The sequence below is a fragment of the Telmatherina bonti genome, assembly GCF_933228915.1.
Source record: "Telmatherina bonti genome assembly, chromosome: 5".
NCBI classification, from domain to species: domain Eukaryota; kingdom Metazoa; phylum Chordata; class Actinopteri; order Atheriniformes; family Telmatherinidae; genus Telmatherina; species Telmatherina bonti.
The window spans coordinates 25,294,573-25,313,106 of NC_136623.1; the positions used below are offsets into that span (position 1 = coordinate 25,294,573).

The window sequence follows — 18,534 nt, forward strand, 5'->3', positions numbered from 1 at the left end:
ACACAGTGATCTTTTAAAAGCCTTTTTACCATCATCTCCAGATCCTGAGCCTGACAGATCCTCGCCATCTTCATCATCTACAGGGAAATCACCTGAGGCTTGGTCCTCTATGTACAGGTCGTCTGTCGTAGTGGACTGGGACGAGACAAAGAGCTGCAAGAGTGGAAAAGAAAACCATCATGAAAAAAACAAAACAAAAAAAACAAAAAAAAACAACAACCCCATTTCAGACCTTGGCGTTCAAGTAAACGGGGGAGAGGACGACAACAGAAGACCAAAAAGGTAAAGGAGACACAAAGCTACATAAAGTCACACTTGCAGAATTTTTTCCACTAATTGAAACCATGTGAATGTCTGTGCAGTTCTGGAGAAAGACAATACCTCTCACAACCAATGATGTAAGCTAGCCAAATATGCTGGCGTGTGCACAGCAGTCTGCGAGGCCAACCACTGTGTGTTTTCTATCTAAAGCATTGTAAGAGCAGAAGATCAGAGCTAGATTACTGCTCATTTCATGTGTCGTGGCAGTAATTTGCGATAAATCACAGAGCCAGATAGCAGAGATCTAAGTGTTTTTGAGAGGAGGAGGGGAGAGACAGAGTGGCTTCAAAGACATCACACATCTGACAAGAGGACCCCCACACCCACCCACACGCAGAAAAGACTGCTGCAGCTCTGAAAAACCTACCAACCCAAACACTACTCAAAGGAGGATGACGAAAACCAAACACATACTTTTCTCTTCATCCCCATCCCAGTCAAAAAGGGCAACAGCAGCTCAGGAAAGTTGGGAAAACAAAGGTAAAAGCACAGTAATGACTTCAACTCAAAGAAAATAGGAAGGGAAGGATCACACATAGGTTTGGTGTAAAGACTGAGAAAGCTGCATACACACATGCTCATGGATGAATATGGCCTACTGAGACTTGAAGTATGTCTGGTATGTATACTATGCTTCCACTAACACAGGTGCTGAGAGAGTTAGAAAGGAGAGCGACTGAGGAAAGGAAGGGAAGGAGAGACAAGAACACTTCTGTGCACATCTCATAAAACAGGTGCTGAAGACAAAGACGATGGAGTGTAATGAGGTGAATCATTCAGTCCTACTGCAATAAATTTTTACTACTTAAGGAAAGTTAGGGAGTGAGTGAAATCTTTAAAACAGAAAATCTTTACTTGCTATATTATTGGCACAATGTTTTTGTTAAAATGAAGTCACCAATAGCCCATGCTGGTCTTATTTCACACTCGCAAAAGGGTAAAATAGTTGGAGACAATATGAGGCAAGCCAGATGTTGTGTTCGCATTGTGGTTGAAGGGGCCAAAAGAAAGTCAGCAATATTTATTTCTATGGATAGCAGAATGTCAATGCCCGACTAAAACAGCAGAAGAGTCTCTTCTGTTCCTGCTGTTTTCAGCGAGGGATTAAAGAAACAGATGGTCTGTCAGTCAAAACAACACACAAAGGCATAGTTCCACAAAATGCTGTTAACAAGATACATTCAGTGTACTTATGCTTAAACTTGCAGGTTCATATTGGACAGAAATGATCTCAGGTGTATAGTTGCAGCTCTGTATTGTACTAACTTAGAACAAACAGCCTCAGTTTGGGAGTCAGGATTCCCTTGTAAGGACAAATCAACTAATCTGACTGAACTCAGGTGCCGACTGCCACACATACACTACCCACTACAAATATTTTAGGCAGGTTAAACAAATTAATATCCTTCATTCAATGACCTCTGAATAAGTACAAATTTATCTAAAAAAAAATCTTTTCCCAAAACAAAAAAAAAAGTGAAAAATATGAGTGTTCTCACTGTTCGTAATGTTTTTGCCATCATCAACTCCATTAAATGCCCGACAGTATATTGTTTTATTTTATTTGAGGCCAACAAATTACACACAACCGAATCTTGTCAGTTTCAGGGTAGAGTTAACGTGATTGAACCAGGATACACTGGATAAATCTTAGTCCCTGCAATGTCTTAATGTTAAATCTGTCAATAGCCTGATTGCAGTCAACTAAAACTTAAGCTGCTGTGTGGTCTGATTAAAACAATTTCTCAAACAGAAATGGAGACAAATACTGATTCTGATCAAGATCATATTTTTACTGTATAATTCAAATGGAAGTGACTGCATACTTTTTTGGAAATAATGATTATCTATTTTTTCATTTTTTTTGTAAGAAAACAAAATTTAAAAGAAAACAAAACAACAAACAACAAAAAGCTGACCATCTACTGGCAAATCTTTTTCTGCTGATTCCCAGAATGAGTGAAATGTTTCAGTTCTAATGTTTTAAAAGACAGATAATGTATCATAAAATGCAGCATAAAAGCCCTTTCTACATCTACGCATCTCTACCTTCCCAAGAATGGGAGAAGTTTCGTAAGGGGGTTCACTGGAAAACATGACGCAGAGGTTACAAACATCTGGAAAACATACGTATCCAATACATACAAACATGGACATGGAAGGTATATAAAAATGTGGTATCCTGGTGCTTTATCATAGTGAAGATAGTTTATTGGAAACAACTGAATCAGACTGGTACAACTCTTCTAAAATATGGAAGAAAAAATGTGTTGGGATTGGGAAAGTGTGCTTTTAAATCTTGACATTAGCAAATTATTGTTTTTTGAGACTGCTGAAGTGACAGTAAAATATTTATTCAATGAGTTTATGTGGGGTTAAGAGCATAGCTGTGCAGTAACCAAGAGCATACAGAAAACCTGTCATCATTATCTAGATCGATACAGCCACAGCACACAATACTGCGTAAAAGGGAAGTATGTCTGTTGCGGAAATCACAAAATGTTTGACCTCTCAATGTCAAGATATTTTTTGTCGTTTAACAGCTGCTGTAGTCTCCAGTCTCATAATATCAGATGCTGAAAAAGAAAAAGATCACTTTTGTAAGAGCTGAAGCAGGTCAAGAGAGTTTGGTAAGACCACCTTTGACCAAACATCCACATGTGACACAATATCTGACACGTGGATTATGTTAGTCTTCCTCTGACATAATGGTAATTTGAAACTGCTGACCCCAAAGTAAAGGTCTTGTTCTGTACCATTTTAATAAAAAACTTTTTGTCAGCTTTTATTTGGTGATCAGGGACATTCTCTTAACATAAAATAAACAATACAGTTTATGTTTAAAAACATTTTTGGAATTTATTCCTGTAAAAAACTTAGTTTGATTATATGACTCTTCCTGTTTAGCTGGCAATATCTGAAAATTGCATTTAAAATGAAAAAAACATGGACATGTTTAAAATGGAATTAAGAGCATCAATAAGGTCTAAATAATATCAAAGCAACGGTCTCACTGCCATCCAGATGTATACAGTGTTCTCTGTGCATCAGGAAAGGCAGTCCTCGAGGACCACTGTTTTGCTGGTTTTTATTGTTTCCGTGCTTCAACACAACTGACTGAAATTAAACGGATCCAAAGTTGAGCCAAAGAATTTCTGCATAATGATTTTATTTAAGTCAGGTGTGTTGGAGCAGAAACAGTGAAAACCCACAGGATTGTGGCCCTTGAGGACCAGAGCTGGACACCGACACGCTAAACAATGTGTTAACTAAGGAAATGAAAATACTCCACACTGAACAGTTTACTGTGGGGACTGTCAACATATTTTTGGTTTTAAATATTGACATATATTTAATGAGTACTCTTGCTTCTCGAGGTGTGTCTTTTGGAAATGTTCCCAAAAGGAACCAGGGAAAACAATGAGCAAAGCAAATTAGTTCATACCAGAATTCTGCTTGCTATGATGAAAGACGAGTTAAAATAAATAAAACTCTGATGAGGTGTCACTATCTTTCACATGCCTTGTGTGGTAGACCGGAAAACTGCGTGTATCCCACACAGACACATACTTGCCTGGACTAGCCCCGCAGGACTCACTGTGAGTCATCCATCCAGAAAATGACACAACTACCAACCTACAAGCTGTCACGAGCACAGTGCTTGCTTCAACATTCATTCATCAGAAATGAGAAGCATCACTGGTGACTAGCCGGAAATCGTGTGCCCACCTTTCCATACCAGGAGACAGTGTGAGTGTATGATGCAACCTATCACACCCAGCAATTAGAGGCTGGAGCCTGTAATGAAGCATGAAGCCAAGCAGAGTGGGAAATTAACACAAGCCCCTCGTTTCATTATAGCAAACTATGAAAGTAGCTGGTAGATTTGACATAAAAAAATATATTTACTATTTAGTTTCTGGTTCACGTGTGTATTTGTCTTTGTTCAAAATTAAAGAAAATATACTTAATTGAATCCAAGCATTTGTGTATCAAGTAAAACTAGGATCACAGTTATACAATGCATGTAGTCTTAAGCAGAAAGAGAAAAAAACATGACAAACAGTACATAAATTGAGCCTTATCTGGCTTTCTTTTCAGTTTTATCCACCATCACACTCAAGTTTCATCTCACAGTACACGGCCCATAAATCTTGGATATTCATTTCTGTCGTGCTGGTTAAGTTCCCCGACCCCCATGTGGGATTCTTACAGTCAATAAATCAGGCAAGACTTTTTTTTTTGGTTTAAATTAGCGACAATAAACAGAGCCGTGCTTGAGCCTGTCATTTCCAGGTGCTTTCCCCACTTTGTAAAAAACAGACACGGACAGAGGGGAAGGAATTCACTCAGTTCAGTTCAGTTTAGCGTTAAGACAGACTTGTAAGTTCAGGTCGAGAAAATTTTGTGATCGACAACATAGTTTTACATTTTTATTTTTAAAAAGATACATAATATCTTAATTAGAGTTCAGAAATTCAAGGCGCATGGAAGGACTTTAAAACTTGACCGCTGTGGATGAGAAATACAGGCCAGGGTTTTGATTTAAATGTCAACACAGTAAGCTAAAGTGGATGAACAGATCTGAGAATTTGACACCAACTGGACGCCTGAACTTGGCATAAATTACGGCTGAATGTCACCTACTCCCAAATTATTGACTTACCTCTTATATAGACATTGTTGCTTTATGGTTAAAACAAAAACTGTGATCATATTACTTTCAACATCTTTCGGCACTAAACATCAATCTGAACAATAAAGCAAAAATACATACTGCAATAAATATAAACTACTTGGGGGTAGGGGGTCGTCGTGGCATTATACCTTGAGAAAATCCAGTTTAGTTCGCCAAATATTTTATATGGAAATATTTGGGGAAAAACAGTCAACCGAACAAAAACAGACGTTGCGGAGGTTTGCCTTCTCCAACTGTATTTTAACGGCTCTTAAATGCCCTTTTTAGTGCCAATAAACGATAAAGACAAAAATATCGAGTGCGTCGTTACCTAATTTACGTGTAAAAGAAAACTGAAATGTTAAAACAACTTACTTTTTCGCCGATGAACCCAGTCGTCAGCCCAACGAGGAAAAACAACCACAGACTTCTCATCTTAGTGACCATAGACAGGGGGGAAAAGGCGAGAGAAAAAGAACCTCGGCCTAAAAATATGGTACAAGAAATGTAAAAAGAAAACGCTCAACTGAGCGAAAAACGGTATTTGTTTGGTTAATTGCTGGTCACGTTGTTGTTGGTAATTTTCAGACACTTCGTGAACTCCGGTCTGCGTCGACCACAGCACTCACGCTCGTTGTGAGAAGTTGGCTCGCGCAGTTGTTTAGATTGGCCGTTCGCCGTGGCTCGGCGATGACGTCAACATGGAAGAAGGGGGCGTTCAACACCCACAAGATTGTCTCAAAACCCTACATGAATTATTTGATCTGTTTTTATTTGTTTAACATCATATATTATAGTTAAAGTCAAATAAGAAAGTCCGCAAATACTAGTAATGAGCTTCTTTGTGAAAATGGTATCGAAAATTGAAAAAAACATAAGATATAGATGTATACAATTCGATTAACATCTGTATTACTCAATAATAATTTTTCATTATACTTCAGATATGGGACATACAAATTACATGATAAATCAATGCTAAGACAGTGGTAGTCTGGAGACATGGCGCCTTCTAGTGGCGAGTGACAGTAACAACAACCACATTAAACTCCCGTCATTTAAAATGCACTGATGTCTGTACCTACTTTGTACCAGATAGTTGCAAGTTCGCTTTATAATCACTCCACATTCATAAGCAAACTTCATGCCTTTTATTTTTAAAGTATGTAGTTTCCTACGGCATAACTTTGCCAAGATCAAATTAATATCTGGTTCTGTACACCAACTTGTTCAGTTAAAGCCTTTTAGTAATGTAAGGTGGATTGGTTTTTACATGACAACTCAAATGAAACCAAATTTACAAAACATTTGTTGCATATTTTGAACTTATTTTCATCCCTGCCATTCATCTCAAATTACAACCATTTTTAATCACCCCCCGGGGAGCAAATCAAATCAAACTTTATTTACAAAGCACTCTTATAGAAAAGCTGTATGAAAACTGCACAAACATAATCTTACTTCGAATTTCTTCATTTTTAACTGAAGCATTAATATAAACATAAATGGGCATAACTGGAGATAAACATAAAGCTTGTCATTGCTGTGTGGAAACAATATTTTAAAGCAGGGATATTTAATCCTGGTCCTCCAGGGCCAGTGGGCCAGGCAGGTTTTCCTACAGGAAACCGGCTTAAACTGTTCAACCCCAACATTGGAGTTAAAAAGTTAAAGCATAGGAACAATATCAAAATAAAAATAGACTAAATCAAATTAACAAAATAAATAAAACTACCTTTCATAGTACTGAACCTTTGATAAATGTTTTAGTAACATTTTTAGCCTATTTAAATCTACATTCAAGTTAAATTCCAAAGTAACAATAAGTAATTAAAGTAACAAAGCCTTCCTTTATTGCAGATTTACATGTTCTCATTAAGATTTCACTTTTATCATTCATATTACTAAAAACAAATCCATAACAATTGCAAAGTCATACTGTAACTTCTCCTGTTTGAAGACCATCAATTGTTTTTGCTTTCTTTTTTTTTTACTGAATAGGAAAAATTAAAACAGCTCAGACACACTTTTCAGTTTTTTTTTTTACATTCCCTGTGTATTACTACATTTCATGAATTGTAATCATACACTGGAACCACCCTGACTACAAAAAAGAAGGCAATATCACCCACACATGCTGAATACGGATTTAATACTTAACATTACACACATAGGTTTCACATTAATTTAAATAATAGAAATTTACCATAAACACTATTTATTATTTGTGAAACTGTTGAGTAACATAGTAATCTGTTTCAGCTCTAGTACTGCTCTTCATCCACACAGTTGTAAACCCACTAATAACAGACTGCAGCAATCTGTACTCATTTGTTTTGTCCACATGGATGAAAATCTTAAAGTATCTGACAGAGCGACTGAAATAATCCCAACATAGATCTGTAAGGCAACATGGAGACTAACATAAAGCGGAGTCCTCAGAAACCTGGATGCAATCTCAGCCTTGCTTGTGGGTATAAGAGATTGACACAAAGCAGTGTTTTAGCTTTTCCAAAGTCTTCATGAGAGCTGCAGATATGAGGCCATAGACTGAGGCGTTTTAAGGTGGAACTTGGTCTTCATCTGACTCCAGGTTTGATGTTTCTCTTCCAGACTGGAGGGATCTGTATCATAAACAGAACAAATTATCTTTAAAACAAATCAAGCTGGCACTGACAAAACTGTGCTCAGTAACTATCAGTCATTTGGTGAGCAGATTGGACTCAGTATATGAACATGTGTGTTCACGTTACCAGTGGGGGAACTGAAGGCTCTAGATGTCGTCCTAAGAATGACAAGAGTCGTCTCCAGATCAGCCCGCTGCCCAAAAACATGAAGCCTGTTACCAGCCAGAAAGCACGAGGGTCCTAAGAGAAACAAGGACAGTCATGGATGGGTGTATATACATGCAACAATGATAAAATGACCAGAAAAACATTGCTAACACCAAAAGAATAATATAAAACAGTTCTCATAATTGAAAGCAGTCATCAAACTCTAGTTGAAGTGTAACTATTTTGCAGAAAATTATCTCACATCTTCGAAGGCAGTTGTCAAATTCATCCCAAAGGCTACTCCTATCAGACCGAACAGAGTGAGGGAGAAGGAACCCATAGTAAGCTGCAGATTCAGTCGCATCATCACATTACGGTGGCTACAACAACACAGACAGCAACAACTCATTTGTTACTTATTTTAAACATCATAGGGAAACAATAACTGAAGATTATATAGACACAAAGAACAATTTCAGTTTACCTGTCCAGATTGATAAAGATGACACTCTCTGAGTCATCTATCAGTCCTTTCAGCTCTCTGGCCTTGTTCCCCAGCTCCTCAGCCTGTAGGTTACAATGTGAACACATGACAATCCTCGGACTGCCCTGAATGTATCACAGAGCATGTTATGTTTCTGTTTGTGTCTGTCTGCTTTACAGCAGCTTTATGCAAAAACTACTGGGCTGATTTTTTTTTGCAATTTTATGTTTCTGAGAGTGGTTCTTGGTCTAACTTGGGTTCCATTAAATTTTGGGAGTGATCTGGAAGAAATTGTGGACATGGGGGTTTTTAAAAAGGATTCTTGGCAGAGGTCTGTGCTCTCAGAGAGCTTTTCTAGTTTCTTTTAGGACTAACACTACCTGCATGTAGTAATTCTCAAGCAGAAGTTCCATCTCCTCAGCGTGGTCAATACCCAAACTGTTATCTTCACTAAAAGGCAGACAGAGATAAAAAAAAAAAAAGTTAAGAAATCTGACTTATTAAGGTCAACTGAAAATGTCCAGAAATAATCCACTGAAAGTGTCACACACAGCTTTGCTGTAATAATCAGTTGTCAAGGATTTTCCAGCAACAATAATTCTCATTCTTGGGAAAATTACAAGAAATGATAATAATTTTTTATGACATACATAATAGCTTTTAGGCAACACATGAATTATGTTTCACAAAAACTAAATAATCAATTTGGGCTGTTTTGTGAAACTTAAGTTTATAAATGCAAGCTAAGCAGCTCTGACAACTATTTTGCCACCATGCAACAATGCGATACCTTGAAAAGGCTCCTAACTCTGGCCCAGAAAAGGGTTTGAATTTTCAAATGTTCATTTTCTCATATCTAATATTGTGTACTTGTACACAGCATAGACATTAATTCTTAATGACATCATGAAACATGTAGACAAGATTAGGAATCAAAGAACCTTCTTGTGACACCATAATAACAACATTGTCTTGTTCAGAAAAAGGCCAAAAACTGAAGTATTGTTTTACAGGGAAACATGGCTTCGGATTATGAACAATCTGATTTCTACTTGTAAATGCTAAGTTAAGAAAAGAGGATATATGATTGTGAAGTAAATTTCAAGAAGCACTGAGTAATGTAGAAAGACAACGACCCAAAAGTTAAAGTTCTGAAGTAGGTAAGTCAAAATGCTCACTCTTATCCACTTGAATAATATTAGGGAAGATTTCTGTAAGCGGGTCCCATGAGGTACGCAAAGGCTGCCATAGTTCTGCCCCTAACAGATAAGTAGTTTTATGTAGAGCAAGATTTTCACTGAAATTAGATGATGGAAATTAAATGATGAACTTTTGCCATAATTAGGCAAAAATACAGACTGCCAGCGAGTTAACACAACATCCAACTCTGCCAACAGACTCAAGATTTCCTGACAGAAAGACTGTCGTCGGTGCGCGTCACCAGGAGAAAAATCAGGCATTTAATTCAAATTCAGTCATTAAAATTCTTCTATGCACATATCCTGTAATGGTTCCAACGAGTCCAAGCTTACAAACTTAAAATCCTTAATCATTAACTTAACCTAACCTCTGACCTCAGCCAATAAGTACACAGAACAAAAAACATTATCTGAAGGGGAGGAGACAACCCCCTTCAAAGAGGAAGCAGAGATTTACCCTTTGGGGTTTGCTGAAGTCTTGTCTTTCTTTATATGATGCAACCACTGACTGACTTTAAAAAACTGCTTCAGCATTTTTGTATGTGAATTTGAAAGAAGGAGCAACATACAAAACCCTTGGATCCGTCCACTTAGTAAGACAGAGCTCCTCAATGATCTCATCTTCATCCAGGATCTTCAACAAGGAGTCCTTAAAAACTTTTATGTCCGTTTCCAACTCTGATAAGCTGTCAGCCAAAAGAGAGATAAAAACACATGAATAAATAAATGTTTGAGTCTAGTATTGGTTTCTATAATTGTGAACTGTACCTCTTGCTGTTCTGTAACAGTATGTGTAGTTTACTTCTATCGGCAGAAAGGATTTTAGGATCCACAAGGGACTCCAGGGTGTCCAGTATAACTGGTTCAACGTCATTCAGTCGAGCTTGTAACGTGTTTACCTGTTGACACAGATACACATGGATAGATGCACAAGCATATCTCACCTTATTTTTAAACAGAGCTTCTGGCATGTCCTAAATACAAGATAGACCAGGCTTAAAAACACAGGGGATCTGTTTTTCTCTGATCTGCCTAACCTTGTGCTGCAGGATGGCCTCCAACGCTCTGAACTCAAAGGGCAGTGAGTGTGTTTGTGAAGCAAGCTGAGGCGCAAGGTCCAGTACCAACCAACGCTCCAGACCCAGACCACGAAAATCCAGCACCATAAGATACTGTGGGGTCAGGATGGCTTTCAAAGACTGAGGAGAAACAGAGGAAGCACACAATAATGCGCTGATCACAGCATCTGATGCAGTTTCTGAGTACATTTTTTTTTCTTAAACTGAACATCTTAACTGGGTTTTGCTAGACTTTGTTTCTACATGTCACTGAGTTACCATGACTGTGCCTTGTGTGTATCAAAGCCTTTCATCCTCATAGTTGACTCTGACCTGTACATATTTGCAGTTAGAGACCTGATCAATGGCACAATACTGAGCTCCTCCATGTTTCTGGGGTTATTTTTTTTAAAACAAGTCAGATAACCAAAGCTGATGCACCAATCAGCATCTGTTATTGCTACATTGGTGTCCAGCAGCCTTTGGACAGTCATTATATACCAGAAGCAGATCAGCGTGTCGCAATCTTTAGAGGAATATCTTTTGACACAGATAAAACATTTAAGTCCGTCAACACTTTGGGTAACGTACCAAAACTGCTGTACATTTGTGTTTTCATTGATTCCTGTTTGAGTTTACTTCTTTATGTGATCACAGTCTCTCATTGCAGCTTCTTGTCTTCAGTCCATGTTATTTCTTTCAGACTGCAGGATGGCTGCGAAGCTACAGTCTCTCTACCTCCTGCTGGTGCTGTTGCATCTCAGACAGGCCAAAAAAAACCCATGTCTCAAATTTGGAAGAAGTTGTGACTCCTGCATCCAGGGAGGCTCAGAGTGTGCTTGGTGTACGGACCCTGATGTTGACATTCACTGTAATAGCTTAGAAAAGCTGAGGAGAAAAGGCTGTGGTAAAGGATATATCTATTACCCTCAGGGCAGCACCCAAGTAGTCAAGAATGACAGCAGGTATGCATCCTAAATGAAAGCTTCATTCTAAAGTATTCATTGTTGGGGTGGCAGTGGCTAAGTTGGTAGAGCTGCTTGCCTTGTGACCTTAAGGTCTGCGGTTTCCCTATGATGCTGCAGCCATGAGGGGGAACATGATTGTTCTGTGAGCTGGTCCCAAGCCCTGATAAATCCAGAGGGTTGTGTCTAGAAGAGCATCCAGGGTAAAAATTCATGTCCCTTCAGAGGGACAAGCCGAAAGGAAAACAACAACCAAAGTAATCATTGTCAGATGAGAGAAAAAACCCACAAGTCTGATAATGATTTCATAAAAGAGAATGGCAGTGTAACCACTAAAACATTTACTATTTACACTGGAGGAAGAACATATACATCTCCCAAAGACAGACAGAAATCTTGCATAGGAATTTGTTGGGCATCACTTCCATTAAATAATATTTAGTATGAACCACAAAACCAGTAGGAACAGAAGGAAACCTGCTCAAATATATCTGAAAAGCCCAAAATAGACATGCATGAAATAAGTAATCTGAAACTGAAGCAGAAGAGTAATTTTTAGGTACTTATCATCTTGTTTGTGACTTCTAAATATGTGCAGCACAGACCTGGCAGATACAAAAACTCTGTTCCTGCAACCCCAGGAGGTCTCCCTCCATCTGAGACCAGGAGTGAGACAGTCCTTCTCTATCACTATGTCCATGCCAGCAGACCACCCTGCAGATCTGACTATGGACACCAGCTTTGTACCAGAGGGAGTCAACATCATATTCAGTAGCATGGCAAAAAGAAACCCCCTGCTTGTACAGGTAAGAACACGGATGTATGATAAGAATTTTTTCTTATATTTACCCCGATAGAATAAAAAGGATAGTAATGGAAATAATAGCTTTTCTCTCGCTGTAGGTTAATGTGGAAGCTACCGAATGTCCAAGTGAGGGAGACGGTTCCACCCAGAACCAGACTGGGCCACGGTCTGTCTTCATCGCACCCAGAGGCTTTTCCCAGAGTGTCAAGTTAGACATAACCTTACAGTGTAAGCTAGTTGAACCACACTGCAACCAAAAAGCCTGTTAAAACTACAAACAAATCCAATTTTCTTCTGATGAATATTATCTACGGGAATCCTTATAGTACATTTGTCCTTTATGTAACAAAGCCCTTTTGTTTAAAAAAGTAAATTAAATCTCTTCACAAAGGTCAGTGTAACTGCTCAAGAGACGGTGAGGCAAACAGCTCTGCCTGTGGTGGCCACGGGGATCTCATTTGTGGACGCTGCGCTTGCCACGTGCCTTATGTTGGAAAACGCTGCCAGATAGACCTGGGAGTACCAGAAGACCAAACACATTGCCAATCAGGCCCCGATGCCCCGGTGTGCAGTGGCAGGGGTTTGTGTGTGGCAGGGTTCTGTGAATGCCAAAAACGGGAAAATCCAAGTGAAGTTTACAGCGGAAGATACTGTGAATGCAGCAACTTTGACTGCCCATACTTTGGAGGAAGGTATGAGATTGTAGGACAAGAAAATGCAAAACTGTCTCTAATTCTTATTCTACTTAAAGGCAGAGAGACAGACAGAGAAAGAGAAAGAAAGAGACAGAAAGAGAGAAAGATACACACACAAAGAAAGAGAGCGAGACAGACAGAGAAAGAGGGAGAGAGACAGAGAGAAAGAGAGAGAGACAGACAGACAGAGCGAGAGAGAGAGACAGAAAGAGAGAGAGAGGAAGAAAGACAGAGAGGAAGAGAAACAGACAGCGAGAGAAAGAGAGACAGAGAGAGAGAGAGAAAGAAAGAAAGACAGACAGACAGAGAAAGTGAGAGAGAGACAGAGAGAAAGAGAAAGAAAGAAAAAGTGACAGAGAGAGAAAGAGAGGGAGAAAAGGAAAGAGATAGAGAGACAGACACAGAGAGAGAGAGAGAGAAGGACTGGTCTCTAAACTACTACAAATTTCCTGCGACAGGCCCTGTGGTGGAAATGGGACGTGTCAGTGTGGACGCTGCATATGTGAAGAAAAATGGGCTGGTGAGGACTGCAGCTGCTCCATGGACACAGCTTCCTGCATGGCAACAAACCAGATGCTGTGTAGCGGGAGAGGGGTGTGCGAATGTGGAAGATGTAAATGTGACCACATGTACTATGGCCCGACCTGCGAGTTCTGCCCCAATTGTCCAAACCAGTGTGAACAACATGCTGCCTGTGTGTTGTGCCGGGCATTCGGGAAGGGACCTAAAATGAACACGTGAGATCACATATTTATTTACCTCTTGCCTATAGTATTCTGAAAAAATGCTGAATACATTTAGCTATTAAATATTCTATGTGTGTGGTTAATACAATAAGAAAAGTTACAGAGCAGCTGGATAGAAACTGATGGATGATATTTTACTTTAAATTTAGAGTTTAAAATCATGTTGAGTCTTGGTTGTGCACTCTATCATAATTTTGTCTTTAATGCCAATTATTACCTTTGTCAGAGATGATGTACGATTTTATTTCAACAGGCAAAATTGTTTCTGCTTCTACTTTTGTATCTGAAAAAGTTTTAATAATTCTTGATCTTACTGCTCGCTTGTGTGTCATCAGCTGTGAAGCAGAGTGTGGCTACGTCACCATAGCGATGGCGGAGACAACAGACGATCTTCAAGGAGAAACAGAAACCACATACTTCTGCAAAAGGCAAACCTACGGCATCTGCTACTACTACACCCTCCCCCGACTGTCCTCTGGAAGACAACCATTAGTGTTTCGGGTTCAAAAATGCTGATTTACCATCTCTCTGTTTAAACTGCCTGGATACTTAATGATATACTTTGGTGCTCATATTCTAAAAAAGGAAGTAATATAGAACCTTAAAAACAATGTAAAAGTTCTTAAAGCTAGTGGATACATACATTTCTCTAATTTTCAATTACTCCAATAGGAAATTCACACTGATTTAGGGTCTAATTTAAACAAAACTCGTCTGAAAGCAGTGCTCATACATAAACTGCCTAACTGTAACCATGAACTAAACTATTTGCAAGCTTTGTAAACAGCTTAAAATAACATCTATGATCCCAGGCTAGGAGCTAGATGAAAGAGCGTCCTGGTTCAACTGAGGATGTCAGAAGGAGAGAAAGAAAACGTACCGCCATTCGTATGATAATGCAGTTGTTCCTGGTAGAGAGGCTGGTGCTGTGCTGAAAGCGGAGGTCTCTGGCCTGAAGACTGAGCTCCTGGCAAAGCTCTGTCTTCTTCTTTTCTGCGAAGAAAAGCATGATAGAAGCACCACAGTGGAGTCTCATAAAGACCAAACAGCATTTCAGGCATTTTCTATACACAACCTGAAAAATGATGTATGAATATTACACCAAGTAATTTCCTATTAATCATTCTAAATAAATAACATTTTGACTTGAATCTAATGTTTACGAGTATTTAATGCTATGAAATTAGTAATAGAGCATATTTATACAAATACAAGTTCCACTGGGTCACACTGGCACCTCACAAAAACCAGAGGCTACAACATTACTACATAACACTTGCTGAGATGCATTAAACAACTGCAATCTAGTGAGATTGCTCACAGTGGAAGGAAAAAGTGAAAAACTCAGAAACCTCAATCACAATCTTTCTTGTCACATCAAATGTGAAGAAAAGTTCATTCTTTAAATACTTACCAAATGATGTCACATTTCCTTCTTGATCAAACTTCATCTGTTCAAAAAACAAAATATAAAATAAATATTGAATTCAAGAAAACGAGTCTTAAATCAGAAACATCACAACAATCGTTTCAATGTTATCCACATCATGTGTAAAAGCTTAAAGTGGAACTATTACGTGCATTTCAGGCTAATTTATTTTTATTTCTGAGACCAGAAGGGCTGGGATTGATCGAGTTATTGCCACAAATCCCTTTATTTACTTCAGACCGACCCTCTCCGTAGGCTGTCAGATCAGCCTGTGGGCAAAACGAGTGGATTGAGACTCTTCCACATTAAGCCCCGCCTCCCGCCGCTGCACTACATCAGGAGCGTGCACCGCAACTGCTTTCACCGTCATTGTAACATCTCATAAACACAAGGATTAGGCTAATATGTACTCAATAAAAAAACAAAATACAATATCAACACATATCATACAGCCCTACATGTTGGAACCTGAATCAGACCCTGAAAACAAAGTGGAAAACAGCAACCCACAGCAACGAATGCAGCAGGATGTCTCTCTTTGGTAAACTCACCAGCCATCGTTGGAAATAACTTTATCCCACGTTTTCCACCCGCCTGATGTATTTGTACATGCCCTTGTTAACCAGTAGAAGGTAACCAATCACCGAACCTTATCCCCCGGGACGTCACAAGGATTTCCAAGTAGAAAAAACTCTCTAAAACGATGCGTTTTATGTTGCCATGGAAACCAAACGGAGAGAGTGCTGGAACTCCAACTCCAACTCCAACATGCGTTTAGGTGATAAAAAAACAGTGCTGTTTACATGTCTGATGAGGATTCAACACTGTAACACTGAAGAAAGCTCAGAAAACTCGAAATACCATAATAGCACTCCTTTAAAGTCGGGTTTAAATCCAACCATCTTCATCAGTTTCTCAAAAAGCCCCCTAATGCTGGGAATGTGTGTATAATGCTGGGAATGTGTGTACAAAGCAGCATCATAGCAGTGATTAGAACTGTTTATCATCTCACCACCACAAAAGTTGGAGGCACGCTGGAAATGGGAGAGTCGGTCACTCTGTTGCGGATGAACATCACTGTTAAAAGAAAGAACTGGGTCTCACATGTAAGGCTGAACACAACACAAAATAGACTACAAATAAGACACATTCATTGCGCTTGTTGCTATTCATTTGTTGGGGAAACAAAATGTACGTTTGGACCTTATTGTGCAGCACTACCTGCAGTTAAGTGTTACTAATAAATATTGATCAAGTTCTGTACATCAGTCTGGATTAATTCCTGTTCTGCAAAGATTATCTTCAGCTGTATGATGTTGCCGTGTTTCCTCATATGAAATATCATTTGTCCATTTACAACATTTCTACTTGATTTGAGTCAGGACCAAGTTTCTTTTGGTTTTAACCCTTATGTAGCAGAATAATACTGGAACTGTCTTAATACATGGTCCAATTGTCTTGACATTTTTCTACAGTTTGCTGGTATAATTCAAGAATCAGTGTTCCCTGGTAATAAAACCATTCTGGTCTACATGCAGTAAAATAGACCCAGACCATGAAATAAACACCAACATGTTTCACAGATGGAATAAAGTTCTTACACTGAAGTGCAGAGTTTTCCCCTGTCCAAGCACAACCTTTCACACTTAAACCAGAAGACAAAATCTTGTTGGTCTCAGTGGACCAAACAAAAATTCAGCAGCCCTTTGGGTTCTTTACATGATCTTCAGCATACTCGAGATATGCAGGGATGTTCTTATTAAAGAGCACAGAGGTCTGCTTTAAATCCCAGCCACATTCATTATTGTTGTTAAGAGTTCTGACAGTGGACTCTCGGACATCCACTCACACTGAGTAATATAAATGTCATGGAAAACACTGAAAACACCTTCAAATGAGTAACTAATTGTAGATGTCATACTCTAGAACAGACAAATGCATTCTCTTGTGTTATGCATCTACTCTTTTGCTTGTTAATGTAGAAACAGAGAAATTGTAAAAGATTCCTTGATTTTATGGACCAGTAAGGTTAATATCATTAAAAATACATCTATATATAGTTAGTCTTTAGTTTGTGGTCACTACGTTCCCAGACAGGGTTCATAACAACATAACAGCTTTTAAAACTGTAGTGTTGATCAGTTACTTTTATACAAAACAAGAATAAATGAATAAACATGTTTGATTACAAAAGAGATGCAACTACACTATGTTCATAGCAGGTCAACGAATGGCTTAAAAGTAAACCTGACAGTACTGGCTACAGGGTAAACTATGTTATGAATATGATCTTCTATCAGTATTTATCATGTTTGGGCAACAATTTGTTGTGTTCCTCCAAGCTAATTTCCCATCAGTCTTACCAGGCCAAGCTACACCCTCTGGCAGGAGGTTTTCCTGTCTTGACCCTGCAGACTGAAGTCTCCTGGACAGACTTCTTGAGGCAGGTTGGGTTTGACTGCAGAGTGCATCCCTGTAGCTCCTGCTGAACAATCCCACTTTACTATTTCCAATTGGTACAAAGTATTTCAGGGGGTACACAGCTTTACGTGCACTACAAAAAATGAGGGTTTGAGTCCCATCAAGTCTTGAAGGAACAGGGCACATAGCACTAAAAAGGCGCTTGGGATGAAACTTGGAAGAAAACTGGATCTTGGAGGAGTTCATGCAGCCAGCCAGTAGCAACCTGTGCAGTTTAACCTCCACACCACCAAAACACACAGCCTTCACACAGACTGCCATCCTGCTTTAGTTCACTACAGCGTTGAGGTCATAAAAAATTAGGCAGCAGGGAACAAACGCAGATTAAATGAAGGAAAACATCAGCCTCCAGGCAGACACAAAAAAGGACAGAACATTTATAGTCCAAGCTTCAATCATCTCATCGGGGATCCCAGAGATGCCTTAGTTCTAGCTCAGGGGAAAATAAATTAAAATAATAGTAATAAAAACACAGGTAAAAGTCTTAATAATAACTTATAATCAATTATTGGCTGAAGTCAACTCATTCAATGCTTTTCTAACCTACAATTACAATGTTTTCCAACTGTGCTCTCTACTTCTGTGTGTAATGCTAACTGGCTCAGCTGCGTGTATAAGCCACGTTCTACAGTTTATAATAACAAACTGTTGTCATGACATTTAACGAAAAAACAAGTACAATAAAGCGGTTGTTTGCTTCTAACTAACTACTACCCTGAAGCAACACATGGAGCTGTGTTTCAGTCCGGAAACACAGATATTCCAGGTTAGCAAAACGGGAAACTAATAAACGAGAGGACATAAGCAAGAGCACTGTACTGGACCACAATGCACTGCGGTGGCAAAGATCGTCTCTGTGAAAGTCAACCACTCCAAATGTGTATCTAAACAAACCAAAG

The 18,534-nt window shown here is 38.9% G+C and overlaps 2 protein-coding genes across 3 annotated transcripts in view; both read right to left on the reverse strand.

Moving 5' to 3' along the window:
• Positions 1–5,622, reverse strand: part of sdc2 (syndecan 2) — a 13,229-nt gene extending 7,607 nt beyond the window's left edge. The window contains exons 1-2 of the mRNA XM_079240751.1: positions 5,375–5,622; positions 30–153 (exon numbers count right to left, since the gene is read on the reverse strand). Coding sequence (XP_079096877.1) covers positions 30–153; positions 5,375–5,446 — 196 coding nt within the window. The 5' untranslated portion in view covers positions 5,447–5,622. The remainder of the gene's footprint in view (positions 1–29; positions 154–5,374) is intronic.
• A 639-nt stretch (positions 5,623–6,261) lies between these two features.
• Positions 6,262–18,440, reverse strand: mrs2 (magnesium transporter MRS2). Of its 2 annotated transcripts, XM_079240728.1 has the most exons (12): positions 17,518–18,440; positions 16,167–16,231; positions 15,140–15,176; positions 14,606–14,718; positions 10,494–10,655; positions 10,225–10,355; positions 10,026–10,142; positions 8,638–8,707; positions 8,258–8,340; positions 8,036–8,153; positions 7,753–7,866; positions 6,262–7,623 (listed from the first exon to the last, which is right to left on the reverse strand). In XM_079240728.1, the coding sequence occupies exons 1-12, from the start codon at positions 17,894–17,896 to the stop codon at positions 7,579–7,581; spliced, it is 1,434 nt and encodes a 477-aa protein (XP_079096854.1). In that variant the 5' UTR covers positions 17,897–18,440; the 3' UTR covers positions 6,262–7,578. The 2 variants fall into 2 exon arrangements, with proteins under 2 accessions (XP_079096854.1, XP_079096855.1); XM_079240729.1 differs by lacking the exon at positions 6,262–7,623 and having other exon boundaries at positions 8,036–8,119.
• Positions 18,441–18,534: the final 94 nt, after the last annotated feature.

Bases quoted from the DNA above. Each gene is read 5' to 3' on its own strand.
- mrs2 (XM_079240728.1), bottom strand. From the start codon at position 17,896: ATGGCAGTCTGTGTGAAGGCTGTGTGTTTTGGTGGTGTGGAGGTTAAA. The intron at 8,341-8,637 runs GTAGTGTTAGTC...TGTAACCTACAG, and splicing joins TTGAGAATTACTACATGCAG to GCTGAGGAGCTGGGGAACAA. The intron at 8,154-8,257 runs GTAAACTGAAAT...GTGTTGTTGTAG, and splicing joins ATCTTTATCAATCTGGACAG to CCACCGTAATGTGATGATGC.